Consider the following 16,215-nt stretch of genomic DNA (forward strand, 5'->3'; position numbering starts at 1 on the left):
GGAAGCGAATTTCATCTAGTGGAAACGTTTGGTACTGTTCCCATACAAAATCTTACCGAAAGCTCTTTTTTTTTTTTTTTTATGTTAACCTCAAATTTGGAACACAACTTCTTTAGATTTATGGCTGTGAATTTAAAATAGTATTATGTTTCAGTTTTTTATTTTTTTTATTTCAGAAATAATCTGCCAAGTGTCTTCTTTAAAAAGAGACCGAACTGCAGTCTCTGCTCCAAAGCATTCAAGATTTGTGACAGTTTAAGGTGGAAAGCTTCAGGTCTATGCTCAAAAAGTGAATAAAGGTAATAAATGGATCATAACTATTCCATAAATATAATTTAGCACCATAAAATCCCCTAAAAATACTCAATTTTAAATAAAAAACAGTATTGAACTAAAATATAGCACAGACATTTCATTGAGGAAAAAAAAGCTGTCAAGCTGTCAATACATGTTAGCTAGATTGTATTCACTACCTGTCTTGCAATGTGTGTTGTGTTTATGCTTAAATATGACTAAATTATGGTTTGTGTTTTTTCAAAACTTCTATCACATGTCATGATTTGTATTGAGTTCACATCAAGCAAGGCTAATGCGATTTTACGTACAGCATGTTTTACACTTCAGACTTTTTTTTTTGTATTTTCCGGTTAGAGAACAGTCACGTTGCGTCACCAAAACCAGCGAGCATTGATGTTCACTGTTTTGTTAAATTATTAAAATAATAACATCATCTCAGGGGGAACATCAAGTAAATATTTCAGGTTAAAGTGGTTAAAAAATTGTTTGGCAATCCTTGCCCTAGATGTCACGACATGGCTTACCACTTAAAAACATACAATATGAATGATAATATACTTCAGTTCACACATTTTTTGAAGAAAAGAAAATATTTATTTCACATTTATTAAATGAAATAATACATTTTATACAATACGAAAGAGCTTACTTCATTTAAAGATGGGGATTTGTTATTATTTTGAATAAAAGACTAGGCGGATATTCCTTATGGTAATTTTCTGTCCAGCGTAGCACATATGAATAACTAGATCTGTTAAAACACTATTTACAAAACTATTATAATAACCAATTAGACAGAAGTTCTTTTTTGCTACACTGGCAATTGACAGGTGAATTGAGAAAATATAAATATTTAATTTATAAAGTAATAGTAAAATAATATAAAGTATATTGTTGCTCCTATGACAATAGGACTATTTAGCTTTTTCCCTGGATATGTTTAGCAAACGGTCTTGAATGTTGTTTTGTCGCATGCAGCATCATTTACAAAATGAGCCTTTTTCTGTCTCCTGTCACGTAAACGTGAAGACACATTGTAATTTTGTTTTTCATATTTTTGTTTTGGTGGCTTAATGTGAGGAACGTTCCACATATGTGTCTCCACATGGACAAAAACAGCCTTTAGGCATCATAGATAAACGTCTGCTGGTAAATCTTCCACGAGAAGGAGTAAGGACAGATGTTTTCTTTTGTAGATGGTTTATAGGACTTCGATTTGAGTCGCTCACATAATTTACATCAGCGAGGATTAGACTATCATTCCGACTTAAACTATGTGCTGCAACCACATGCAATTCCTAAAGACTTTTATTTACTTGGATTTGCCCTTGGTGAATGTTAATTTTGGATGCTGGCTTTACTGCACAACAAAGACAAAATGCAGTGACTTTATTGTTAAAGGGATAGTTCACCCAAAAATGTAAATTCTGTCATCATTTACTCATCCTTATGTTGTTCCAAACCTGTATGAGTTTCTTTCTTCTGCTGAAAAACAAAAGAAGATATTTTGAAGAATGTTGGTAACCAGACAGTTGACGGTAGCCATTGACTTCCATAGCAGGAAAGAAAAATACTATGGAAGTCAATGGCTACCGTCAACTATCTGGTTACCAACATTCTTCAAAATATCTTCTTTTTGAACCCTTTAAGACATAATACAATTTCTTAGACTGTAAAGAAAGAAATGGTTTTAACTGTGCTCTGATGCACAGAATGTGAAAAAAAAAAAAAATTCTTAGCTCCAGTATTGGTGTAGTTACTGAGTTTAGCTATCCAGTAGAGATTATTCCAGTACCATATGAGTAGATTTCTGATAAAAAATGGTACAAAAATTCCAGTTAATCCAGGGGAATCTGATTTGATTCCCATCGAATTCCCTATATGCATGTTTTAGGATTGGTTCCAAATGATGAGAGAAGTTCCAAAAAGAATCCTGTATACATTCCTTCAGGCATTTTGACAAGGACGAGAGCTCTAGGATCCTGAATAATAGATCTCTCTCTCTCTCTGTGTATGTGTGTGTGTGTGTTTGTTTTGAGTAAGTTTACTATAGCCCTTGGGTTCTGCAAACTTAATGGACCTTGGCCAAACAGTGATGTAGCAGTTGATCGATACGGCACCTTGCTTGCTCTGTTTGTGTACTGTATGTGTGTGAGCACAAGTTTGTGCTGCTTTTCTTGTCCTTTGTTGCTGGACTATGAAAATTGATATCCTACAGTAATGTTGCTTGCTTAGATCCTGTCCCTGTTGATGTCTTTTGTGTCTGGACTCAATTGAAACAAATGTTTTTCAGTTTTCATCCTCCTAAGTGAGGTGACATCATGTCAGCACTGAGGAACAATGCCTGTTGCAGATCCAGGAGCATACGCTAGATGGCGCTCTCAGCCGCGTCAAACTCCTCAAATGACCCCAGATCTGAGGGCATGAGCTGCTCAGACTCTTTGTTCTCGAGTCAGTGTGTCAGTCAGCTCCCAGACGGCCCCTTTAGGACTGACCTCAGATCAGACATTTTCCATTATTCATCGGGTCGCGTGGAAGTGTGCAATGAAATTTGGTGGTGTTACAGATAATTCAGTCAAGTGGGTTTTTGTTTCCATCTGTGTCTTTTCAAACATTCCACCCACTCACAAAGTCTTACACTTGCATACTTGATTCGTCTGTCCGCTGTTTGCAACCCTTTTGTTCTCACTTTTTGTCTTCTTTCTCACCTTCTACAGTAGGTGACAGCCTGAAGTACAGGTGGGTGGTATGACCAAAATCTTATATCAGGGTTTGATAAATTTTACATCACATAAAAACAAGTATTATTGACAGTTTCTGGATAATCCAGTATCTATGTATGTGTGTGTGTGTGTGCGCGTGTGTGTGTATTAAAAATAGTTTATATATGAACGAACAAACAAACAAAAAACACGTATTATTGACAGTTGCTGGATAATCCAGTATGTATATATGTATGTATGTATGTGTGTGTGTGCGCGTGCGTGTGTGTGTGTGTGTGTGTGTGTGTGTGTGTGTGTGTGTGTGTATTATGGGGGGCGAAACAGGAAATAATAATATGTAAATCTGAATATATAGTTATAAGCCTGAAAATATAAATCTGAATATATAGTTATAATTTTGAATATATAAATGTAAATCTGAATATATATAGTTATAACTGAATATTTAGTTACAAATCTGAATATATAAATATAACTCTGAATATATAGTTATAACTCTGAATATATAAATGTAAATCCGAATATATAGTTACACATCTGAATGTATAAATGTAAATTTGAATATATAGTTATAACTCTGAATATATATTTATAAATCCTGAATATATAATTATAACTCTGAGTATATAAATGTAAATCTGAATATATAGTTATAACTGAATATTTAGTTATAAGTCTGAATATATAAATTTAATTAATGTAATATATATAAATGCCGTTCAAAAGTTTGGGATCGGTAAGATTAATTTTTTCAAAAGAAGTCTCTTATGCAAGTCTGCATTTATTTGATTAAAAATAAAAATCAACTGTAATATTGTTAAATATTACGACAATTTAAAATAACTGTTTTCTATTTGAATATATTTAAAAATATAATTTATTCCTCTAATGCAATTGTGAATTTGATGTAGACCAGTCTTCAGTGTCACATGATCCATCAGAAATCCTTCATTCTAATATGCTTATAAATATAATACAAAACACACATATATTATGCAAACACAAACTTCTATGTTAGATGTGATTCATTAATTTGACAGCACTAATCTACTAATCTAATCTAAATCTATATCTATATTATTAATTAATTTACTTTATAACAACAGCCCTTGAAAATAACAGTTTGTCAAATAACAAATCATTCCTGCCCACTATATATAGATATATCTACTGGTTGACACATTTCTACCGTTACACTATATGGTCTATCACCCAGCCTGGAATGATTTTGAGGCCTTTGTTCTCACCCTTTGACCTCACCCTCACTGTTTTATGTCGACTGGGTAAGCGTGACACTGGACAGTCGACGATATGGCTCGCTGATGTCGAAGCGAATTATCTGGACTTTAATGTGTGGAGAGACAGTTGCACTTTTAAATTATTAGAAGCAGATGGCCTGGGCAAACCCTGAAGGCCTTTGACGGCACTTCTGTCTTTGAGTGTTGTTTTGACAGAGGGGGCTGTGGAACATGTGCAGACCCTTGCAGGCTGCATGTAGCTTTTCACTGGCTGCAGGAGCTCCCGTGTAGCTTTAGCTGGCGGATCCGGGGTGCAGCTAATAAAATCCATGCAGTGTTTGTGTAGAGCAGGAAGAGTGATTAGAGGCATGCATGTGACTGTCAGAGCTTACACGCAAGAAACACTGTTCTGGAACCAGTTGCTTTCTTGGCAACGTATTGAGACGGGTAACTGTAAGCAGGTGAAACGCTATTAGCATAACAGGATATTCAGTGGAAAACTTTTCTCTTTCAGGAATTGGTTGGATCGTGAAAAGTGGGCTTTGAGTGCCAGAATGAAGCCAGGTGGTTGGAGATTTATTGATATAATGCTCACAGGGCTGCATTTATTTGATGAAAAATATAGTAATATTTCAAATATTAACTATCAAAACAACAGAATTTTCAGCATCATTACTCCAGTCTTCAGTGTCACATGCTCCTTCAGAAATCTAGCAGCTTATTTGCTGCTCAAAAAACATTTCTTATTAATATGTTGAACACAGTTGTGCTGCTTAATATTACCGTGATACGTCTTTTTTTTTTTTTTTTTTTTTTGATTCTTTGATAAATAGAACAAAATATATATATTTTATAACATTATAAATGTCTGTACTGTCACTTTTGATTAATTGACCGGATAGTGGTGATGTGATAGGAAAGTAAGTAATTAAACTATGTATTATAAATGTATTATTCAGAAATTACTTTTGTCTACATTGCCTGAATTCTGCATTGAACTCTGTACTGTAGCAAGGCATCAAACTCCTCAGATTTTTATTCTTTTATTCTAAAATGTTTACTTTTTCTGCTGTCATAATTAAGACTTTATGTCATAATTAGCACATTTTGTCATAATTTTCACTTTTTGTGTGACTTAGTATCTCTACGCTGTCAGCGAATCATAACAGAGGTAATTTATTTACAGAAGTCTTAAAGGTACAGTAGCTAAAACAGGCAGTTTGATCAATAAAGGGTGAATAATGGTCATGAAAAACTCAAGAACACTTTTTTTTCTTTTTTTTTAAGGAAACATGGTTAAAAGTGAAGTGTAGAATTGGTTTCCCTTAACTTTTGAACGTTTTCACGTATACATTTTAACTGGAACCGAGTAATTTCTCTTCCCAGCACCAGCTAAACACCTTTTCCCCTGACTGAAGGAGACGGACAGATTGAACTGGATCGAGCCACGTTTAATTTAGCGTGTTGATTTTCAAGCGGTAATTTCCCTCGCCGCCATCTCGCCAAACACTTTTGATGCTTAAATACCTTCTACTCCGTGTGTTTCGAACGCCGTCTAGCTCGGTAGAGATCAACTCCATTTCCTTGGGGTCTGCTAGAGTCATCGAGGGATGAGCGCGATTTATTAATGGAAAAAGAGTTGGGCCGCGGTAATGTACTCCTGTTTATACAGTCTAACATCATACTGTTTCCTTCAATCAAGAATGCTGCGGTTAATATGCCACCGTATTTGGGCCTTGACCGCCAGCTCCCTGTTTATCCTCCCTGGCTGCGGGCCGTTCAGAGAGGAGATGGACGGCTCCCAGTGGCTCTTTAGTTTTTTTTTTTTACTTTCATTGTTTGCTTGCATTCACTTTCTGTTGTATTCAGTCACGTCTCACCCTCCTTTTCTCCAGACGGACGCTCTCTCTCTTGCTATCTTTGTTTTTTTCTCTGTCTCAAGTTTTCCCCCAAACTTAAAGCAGTCAGCTTCAGGGTATCCAGGCATAAAGTTTCTTCCTGACCTGAGATGATCTTTTTTCTTTCTCACGTCTATGGGGTCTCTGCCCTACACACACACACACACACACACACACTCACACTCACACACAAACAAACACATGGGTGTTTCTTCAACTACGAGCACTCTGTGTCCCAGCGGTTGAATTTAGTTTCTTTTTGTTTATGAAGGTCACATTAAACTGTCTTATATGTAAACCAGGCCATCATCATTTATTTTTGATACTTTTCAGTTGCCTTTTATGCATATATTTAAGGCTGTCATTCAATTAGTAAATTATTTATTAGGCAAAAAGTGGTTTTAGATTAGAAGTCAATGTATTGTTGGTTTCATTTCTGTGTCACTGGATATCAGTGTATTGCTGACCTTAAGTTCTTTTTTCATCCACAAAGTATGATTAATTTTTTAGATGAATTATGAAAAAATGAAGCTAAAAATCACTGTGTGTGTTCATATATAATCCTGCGTCCATAGCAACACTCTGTTTTTCATGGCAACGGTGTGTTATACTTCGGTGTGTTATTTCTTGATAACAGACCGCATTCTACATTGGAATTCAACCGAGCCATGTAATAAATAAATAAATATATATATATATATATATATATATATATATAAATTAAGTTATATTTAAATATGCACTGGAAATGCTCTGTAATAAAAAAAGATATAAACATTTATAATATACATTTATATAAATGCATACATATGTGTGTCAAGCTAAATATCACTGTGTGTATGTGTGTTATATATATATATATATATATATACATGCATACATACATACACACATATATATATGAAGAGTTCAGATGCAAAAGCCTCTAAGTGCCATCTGAAATTTTCTTCTAGAATGATCTAGATTTTTATCAAGCTCGTATATTTAAGTTCAGTAATTTCACTTAAATTACAATTAATAGGTCATTTTCATTCAGAAAAAAAGTATTCAGACCCCCTTACATTTTTCACTCTTTGTTATATTGCAGCCATTTGCTAAAAATCATTTAAGTTCATTTTTTTCCTCATTATTGTACACACAGCACCCCACATTGACAGAAAAACACAGAATTGTTGACATTTTTGCACATTTATTAAAAAAGAAAAACTGAAATATCACATGGTCCTAAGTATTCAGACCCTTTGCTCAGTATTTAGTAGAATCACCCTTTTGATCTAATACAGCCATGAGTCTTTTGGGGAAAGATGCAACAAGTTTTTCACACCTGGATTTGGGTATCCTCTGCCATTCCTCCTTGCAGATCCTCTCCAGTTCTGTCAGGTTGGATGGTAAACGTTGGTGGACAGCCATTTTCAGGTCTCTCCAGAGATGCTCAATTGGGTTTAAGTCAGGGCTCTGGCTGGGCCATTCAAGAACAGTCACGGAGTTGTTGTGAAGCCACTCCTTCGTTATTTTAGCTGTGTGCTTAGGGTCATTGTCTTGTTAGAAGGTGAACCTTCGGCCCAGTCTGAGGTCCAGAGCACTCTGGAGAAGGTTTTCGTCCAGGATATCCCTGTACTTGGCCGCATTCATCTTTCCCTCGATTGCAACAAGTCGTCCTGTCCCTGCAGCTGAAAAACACCCCCACAGCATGATGCTGCCACCACCATGCTTCACTGTTGAGACTGTATTGGACAGGTGATGAGCAGTGCCTGGTTTTCTCCAAACATACCGCTTAGAATTAAGGCCAAAAAGTTCTATCTTGGTCTCATCAGACCAGAGAATCTTATTTATCACCATCTTGGAGTCCTTCAGGTGTGCTTTCATGTGTCTTGCACTGAGGAGAGGCTTCCGTCGGGCCACTCTGCCATAAAGCCCCGACTGGTGGATGGCTGCAGTGATGGTTGACTTGCTACAACTTTCTCCCATCTCCCGACTACATCTCTGGAACTCAGCCACAGTGATCTTTGGGTTCTTCTTTACATCTCTCACCAAGGCCGCTCTTCCCCGATAGCTCAGTTTGGCCGGACGGCCAGCTCTAGGAAGGGTTCTGGTCGTCCCAAACGTCTTCCATTTAAGGATTATGGAGGCCACTGTGCTCTTAGGAACCTTAAGTGCAGCAGAAATTTTTTTGTAACCTTGGCCAGATCTGTGCCTTGCCACAATTCTGTCTCTGAGCTCTTCAGGCAGTTCCTTTGACCTCATGATTCTCATTTGCTCTGACATGCACTGTGAGCTGTAAGGTCTTATATAGACAGGTGTGTGGCTTTCCTAATCAAGTCCAATCAGTATAATCAAACACAGCTGGACTCAAATGAAGGTGTAGAACCATCTCAAGGATGATCAGAAGAAATGGACAGCACCTGAGTTAAATATATGAGTGTCATAGCAAAGGGTCTGAATACTTAGGACCATGTGATATTTCAGTTTTTCTTTTTTAATAAATGTGCAAAAATGTCAACAATTCTGTGTTTTTCTGTCAATATGGGGTGCTGTGTGTACAATAATGAGGAAAAAAAATGAACTTAAATTATTTTAGCAAATGGCTGCAATATAACAATATCTGTACCCACTGTATACATATATATATATATATATATATATATATAATTAATATTATTATTATTATTATTATTATTTATTATTATTATTATTTTATATATATATATATATATATATATATATATTATTATTTTATTTATTTTTTGAAAAAGTGTGTGTCTTTTTTAGTATTATAAAATGATTTAAATTGCGTTGAAATAAATGTGTGTTTGAAAAGGTTATGGCATATTTCTAGGGACCATAGGGACCAAAATAAAATAAAATAAATAAAAACCCATGTATTTATTTTATTAGCTCCGCAAGCATTTCTCCTGCAAATGAAGTGTGTGGGATGTGTGTCTAGGTCTAAAGGATGACATCATCTTTTGTGAGGACAGCTTTTAGCTTGTAAATGAGCTTCCCTCCATATTTTCTTTCAAAACATCATATCTAAGTGTGATCGTCCATAAGCACATTAGCGTAGCGAGGGACGTCAAATACATGAAAACACTCCCACATCAGATGAACTTTGACCCTTTGGAGTGAACTGATAAAGGGGCATTGCAAACATAGAGGCTGAGAAAATGGACATAAAATGTTCGTTTAGACCAAGATGCATCTCAGATTTCAACTTGAAAAGTTGCGACGACAGCAGCTGCTAGCGTTATACCCTGGCCCACATTTCAAAGGCACTGTTCCAGCCTTTACATATCAAAACAGTGTTATTTAAGCAAACCCAGATATCCTGCGCTGGAGGGAGACTTTGGCATAAGCAGCATTGCTACTTGTAGTTTATTTGAGCTTTCGTCTTGATTTGATAGAAGCTTCTGTTGATGTTCATTTTGTGAGTTTTCGAGTTCTGTGTTCGTATGAAACATGCCAGGAGGAGTATGGGTATACTTTCAAAATAACTGTTTTTTTTTTTTTTTTTAGGGGGAGTTTTTTGATTTAGAGAATATGAATTATTTATTTTTTATTCTTCAGCGTGGCACTAAGAGATTTGATGTTTTTGTTGTCATTTTGAAGTATTTTTCTTTCTTTCTTTCTTTCTATCTTTCTTTCTTTCTTTCTTTCTTTCTTTCTTTCTTACTAATCTTGCTTTCTTTCTAACTAATCTTTCTTTCTTTCTTCTTTTCTTTCTTTCTTTCTTTCTTTCTTTCTTTCTTTCTTTCTTTCTTTCTTTCTTTCTTTCTTTCTTTCTTTCTTTCTTTCTTTCTTTCTTTCTTTCTAACTCCAAACTAAATGCAAATTTGGACAGTTTTCAAATTTTCTCTTTTAGCTGCCATTCTATGTACTATTTCCAATCAATCAAGACTCATTTAAGCTTTCATTCTATCTAATATTTCTAATCTATCTATCTATCTCTATTCTTTCTTTCTTTCTTTCTTTCTTTCTTCTACAAAGAATTTCTACAAACTTTTAAAACTACTAAACTAAAACTTACCTAAAAACCTTCAAACTTCAAGCTTTTAAAAATTCTTCAAACTTTCTGGCAAGGCTTTTTCATGGCAACTTAAAGTTTGTCTACAAACTTTTTCATCTAGTTTTAGATTGAGATAATATTTCACAATATTACTGTTTTAAATACAGCCTTTGTGAGTACAATAGACTACTTTCAAAACCATGAAAAATTCTTACAGACTCAAAACATTTATATATATATTTTGCTCTATTTGAACATTAAAAAACGAGTAGTTTTGCATTTCTTTCTTTGCGTTCTTCGGTTCAGATTTGCATCCTGCCTGTCACCTGCAGTTGACTTTAAGGGATCGAATGGCGTACACCCCTGACATATACTCGGGTCAAGTCTGCTATTTTTTCCTCTCTTTTTTTCCCAGTTGAATGAACTGCATCATGAAACCTGCAAAGCACAAATGCATTCCTCCACCTTTGGGGTTGCCATAGCAATGATCAATTTGGGTCAGTGTGTGTGTGTGTGTGTGTGTGTGGTATGAGATTTGGCGTGTGGGAGTGTTGTCAGCCACTCTTACACACACACTGCATGCAACGTTAATATGTTGGCTTGCCTGATTGGCTGCTGGTGCTGGGGGCTTTTATTAATGGCACAAGGCAGTCGGTAGGCAGAAAATTGGTTTGGCTGTTCAGTGCTCATGCAAAGACATTGATGATTATGCAATAAACAATGTTACTCAATGGAATAGCAAGGTTTCTTTAAAATACACTCTTAGAAGGAGAAAAGGTTCTATATATAACCCTAAAGGGTTCTGTCATGCACTTCATATGTATATATAACCTTTTTTAAATTTAAAAACTAAATGTTATGGATTTAGTTTTAATTATTTTTTGTATAAATGTTTAATGTTAATGAAATTGAGCTCGTAAACATACTTTATCACTAGTAAAAATGAAATAACCTGATAAACATGGAATTATTATGCAATCATTTAAGACATTTCTCTTATAAATAACCTTTTTTTTTTTTTTTTTCATAAAACCTTCTTTAAAATTGAGTAAAAAACCATAGGTTTCTATTATAGAGTGTATGTAACCTTGCAAATGTTAATGTACAGTAGTGGCCAAAAGTGATGTCCAGCCTAGGAAAATTGACATCTTCACCCTTTATTTAAATATTATTTAACATTTTGATAAAATATTATATTTAAAAAAATATTAAAGGTTTTGTAATCATATTACATATTTGTGCTTATTTTTGAGAACGCAAAGTAGTCAATGTTTATACTGTTCTTTATTAGAACAGTGGAGGTTGGTCAGGCTCGAACTTGGGTTTTCATGAGACCATCAGTTATTTATATGTTTTGGGCATAAATCTAATTGTTTATATAACATATTTATTGTATTTAAAATGTAATATTATTCATTGCAAAATGTATATATTATATTCACAAATCTCCTTCTTAACAATTGTTTCCAATGGAAAACATCTGTAGTTTAATGTCTTGCATGCTGAAAACTGATGAAGTGTGTTTTGTGTGTAGATTATGTGTTTTGTGTGTGCAGATTTAGAAACAATTTATATTTCCATTCCTCTATCATCTTTTTTTCTCCCTTTGAGAATATTAAAAAACAATCCCGCTTGTGGTTTTTAAAGACTTGGCCGTAATGTTCTGTACCCATTACTTCATGACCACAGTGGCCGAGCTTGTAAATGAGCTTCATGCTGTTTCCATTATTGCCAATAAGCGAAACATTCAGACCTTTGAAAAGGAAAACATTAGAATTCGGAGGAGGACTGATATAAAGCACTTGAGACGCACAACATGATTGAAGCACTGATGTAGCGGAAGTCAAAAGGGGGAAAGTGGGTAAAAATCTATTGAGTGTAATTGAGACCCAAATCAGTTGATTTATGGTCAAATTCACAATTGTAGTTGCTATTGCATAAAACACAGCTTTAAGAAGTTGAGGTTTTCCTCTGGACTGTATCCTGTTTTGATGTAATTTATGCACCCCAAAATTGTAATTAATATTTCAACATGGCAGTGTTCTCTCAAATCATCATATAGTGTTGTTTACGACTCTGAAGTTACAGCCAACACTTTCCATGAATAAGGTACGCTTTGTCCCGTTACATTTTCCTAGCATTAAAGACACAAATCCCATCTGGTATTTGATTCACTGCAGTAAATGCAATGATTGACAAGAATTAAATGTTTGTATAAGTATAAAGTGGGAAATATAAGTTTGGTGCCAAAACTACTGTAGATAGTCCCTACTGAGTGACCGCTCAGACCGCTCTTTTTTTTTTTTTGCTAAAAAATAACACAATCACACAAAATATATATAAAATAAAATAACTTACGTATAATATTTAGTTTGACAATCATTCTTAAGAATCATAACTCTATTGAGTCAGCCATACTACACGCATTGCTTCAGTCAATACTGAGCTGGAACTTTTGTTACCAATTACAGCTTGTTTGGCAAGTGTTTTGCAGCGTCATAAAAAGAAAACTTGATGAACTCCACAATCATTTGACTGGTAATGTCTCGGCAATTATGCCGTGTAACCGCATAGGATCTATATTTGGATATAAAGCAAAATAAGTCACAGTTGTTGGCTGTTATGTTCCTCTTGCAGCGATTTGTTTATAGTCAGTAACAATCGTTCATCTGTCATCTTCTCATATGGAGCCATCACCCTGCTTTAGAAGGGCCCTTAATAAATGTGGCAGCAGTTTGGAGGCAAACATGGTTTAAATCTTCTATTGGATTTACTGCTTGGGAGCATAAAAGCACATTATTAGTGCTTGATGCTGGCTAGTTTCAAGCTATGGTAACTCCTTGGTACATTTTTGGTATGTTGAGAACTGAGCCAGATTCTTTCCAACCAGTTTCACTTTAAGATTTATATCTTCAAGTTAAACAATTGTAAGGGTTTGGTGTTCTATTTAAGCTTGTCCGCAGCTCCCTTTAGTTCTTATGGCATGTCTGCTTCTTTTTGAAATAGAAATGATGAATCAGTTCACTTATCTTTGCTTTTGAAATTGAATGTGTGTGATAATAGCTGGCACAAAAAACGTTTGGCTATAAAAAAAAAAATGTTTTATGTTACATAGCCTACACTGGTCCAAAATAAAAAAAATGTAATCATTTGTACGCACATTTTCATGTTAAATGAATGATTTATATGACAATTTTATTTCAGACTAAATGCTGGATAAAACATGAATAGCATTGTATGTTGTGAATGCTGATAAACTATATAATCAGTATATTTGGCATTGGAATTATAATGTGCTATACAATGAAATAAAATTGTGCAGTGGTCTGTTGGCAAATTTCAGAGTTTAAGAAATGGCTTTCCTGGAATTCATTAGAATTAGAGAATTAATAATAGTAACAGAAATCAGTGTAGCCCACTGTGCAGTTGTGATCTTGCCAAGTGCTCAGACTTCTGTGGTTCACAACCGTTATGATTTGTGATGTTTTTTGTACCTTCAGGCCGTTGACTCAGGAGGAGATCGCCCAGAGAAGAGAACTGGCCAGACAGCGTCACGCCGAGAGACAAGCTGCCAATCAGAGTGCAGAAAGCCCCGGGTCAGCTGATGCTGGAGGTACTTCAGCCCCAGCAACCCCGGCCATCGGTAGTATCACAGACAAGAAATGAATCTGTTTAATGATGTGTGTGTGTGTGTGTGACAGTGAATGAGTAAAAGAGGCGTGTTTGGCACAGGCTATATTTCTTACGGCAAATTCTGTACAATGGTGCATATCAAACACACACTCTATTTGATGTTCAATTAAAGAGGACCTATTATGCCCTTTTACAAAGTCTTGATTTTGTTTTTGGGGTTTATTAGAATTGAATTTGAGGTTTTCATGCTTACATGTTAAGAAACACCTTGTTTTTCACATATTTCCAATTGTTGCAGCACCTCTCTTCCCAGTCTGTCAGTATCTCTCTGTTTAGTTCTGGTCTCTATGAAGCCCCTCTATCCGGAAAGCGCAATGTGCTCTGATTGGTCGGTTGGACCAGTGTGTTGTGATTGGTCAACCGCTTTGAGTGTGTTTGTGAAATGTAATGACATTACCATAACAACGAGTTTCAATACACTACTAACGCAACTCAACCAGGCCTCAGCCCTTTGCATATGTCTTGTGCAGGACTTATTTAAATGAGGAATATTGTGATGTGTTCGTTCCTGGAAGAAAACTCAAGACTACAATGGAGGCGTTTCAGGGAGAAGAGTTACAAAACACAAAGTCACTCCAAAGGGAGTTTTTCTCTGTGTGTTTTGTAACTTTGAGACCTGTTTCTAGCTCAAACAGCAACATTGCACAAGAAAGTTGAAAATGTAAAAAGGCATAATAGGTCCTGTTTAAAATCTTTATTTACTCTGAAGAATTCATCAACTTTATTTTGTATGTTTGTGTGTTCTGCAGATGCTCTGTGTGCGCAGACAGAGGCTCTTTCGGTCAGAGCTGTAGTGGAGGAGGAAAACAAAGAGCATTTTGTGGCCTTTGCACGAGTCTACAGCGGTGTCGTCAGAAAAGGCCAAAAGGTGTTTGTGCTCGGACCCAAATACGATCCATCACTGGCGCTCAGAGTGGTGAGCAGCTGTTTGTCTGTCTTAATAACTGCAGACAGTTTCCTTATCCAAGAATTAATGCAATTCATAACATAATCATCACACAATTAATAATCCTTAACCCTGGTGAACTTGAACTCGGGTAAATGAACTGCCTCGTTCGGGTTCATTTCCAATTAATTTCCTCATGTTTGAAGCTGTCTGGAGCTAATTGTCACATTATTACCGAGAAACTATTATACGACTTATTGAGACATTCATTGAAGTCTCTGAGATTAATTTGCATAAAGCTCCACCATCATCAGCCATTAGGAGCATCATCAAATTAGGAGCGGTAACATCCACTGAAACAAAGGTGATTCCGGGCTGCACGGGTTGATAAAAAATTGCAATGATATATGTGTGTGTGTATACACATACATAAATGCATACATACATACGTAATTACGTATACATACATATACACACACACACGTATACATACATATACACACACACATGTAGATAGACAGACAGGCTGACAGGCAGGCTGACAGATAGATAGATAGATAGATAGAGAGATAGATAAAGTTATATTTTTTAGTCTATTAAATGTAAAAAAAATATATAATTTCAATTATACTGTAATGTTGAATGGCTATAATTTACTAATTTCCATTTTTCAGAAAAATCCATTTGTTAGGCACATCAGTAGCAGTACAATATATTATATAGTACTGATGTTGATGTGGGCGTTTTGCTGATCATTTTCTCCTGTAGCTTCCTGAGGGTTGTTCAGTAGCTGATGCTCTACCCAGCGTCCCCCACATGGCCTGCTGTACCGTAGACAGCCTCTACCTGCTGATGGGCCGCGAGCTGGAAGAACTGGAGGAAGTTCCCTCAGGAAATGTTCTCGGTAGGTCGTCTGTTTTCCTCAGTGTTCCTCTTCACAGGTTCCAGGTGGATTTGTTTTTAGTATTAGTCTTTTGGTTTATAGTTTCAGAGTGACTTTCACCTTCTTGAAGACAAAACTCTATTTCTGGTTATAGTTTTGTTTGATATATGGGTTTTCATGGTTGAATTCTGCTGCAGTTAGGCCAAAATGAAGTTACATAGCAATGCCATGAGATTCTGGTGCAGTGCTGGTTATTTGAGCGCTAAAAAAGCACAATATTTGTGAAAGCATTTATTTGAAAAGGGATTTTATTTTTATTTTTGTAGAAAAGCAATAGTCCTTACTGACACTTTTAGTCAATTTAATGCATCCTTTAAAAAAAAAAAAACGTGTGTGTATATAGACCATTCAAAATAAGTACTTTAAAGGGTTTCATTTTTGTCAAGATGCTGCCTTAGAAGTCAGTTGCCTACAGTGTGTAGACAGGAAGGCATCTCTAGGTTTTGGAACAGAGCTTAAACGTGGCCCCATAAACAACCAGTGATGCATTCTATCAAGAGAAGAAAATTCTTCTGGAGGTAGTTTTGACTTATA

The 16,215-nt window shown here is 35.6% G+C and overlaps 1 protein-coding gene across 2 annotated transcripts in view; it reads left to right on the top strand.

Annotated features, from left to right (window-relative positions):
• efl1 (elongation factor like GTPase 1) overlaps nucleotides 1-16,215 on the top strand; it is a 102,103-nt gene that overhangs the window by 18,150 nt on the left and 67,738 nt on the right. Inside the window, exons 13-15 of one of the 2 annotated variants that reach the window (XM_084405334.1) lie at nucleotides 13,660-13,802; nucleotides 14,602-14,768; nucleotides 15,507-15,642. In XM_084405334.1, coding sequence (XP_084261460.1) covers nucleotides 13,660-13,802; nucleotides 14,602-14,768; nucleotides 15,507-15,642 — 446 coding nt within the window. The remainder of the gene's footprint in view (nucleotides 1-13,659; nucleotides 13,803-14,601; nucleotides 14,769-15,506; nucleotides 15,643-16,215) is intronic. The other variant, XM_084405335.1, reaches the window with a different exon arrangement.

This window comes from Rutilus rutilus (genome assembly GCF_951802725.1).
Source record: "Rutilus rutilus genome assembly, chromosome: 3".
In the NCBI taxonomy this organism is placed as follows: domain Eukaryota; kingdom Metazoa; phylum Chordata; class Actinopteri; order Cypriniformes; family Leuciscidae; genus Rutilus; species Rutilus rutilus.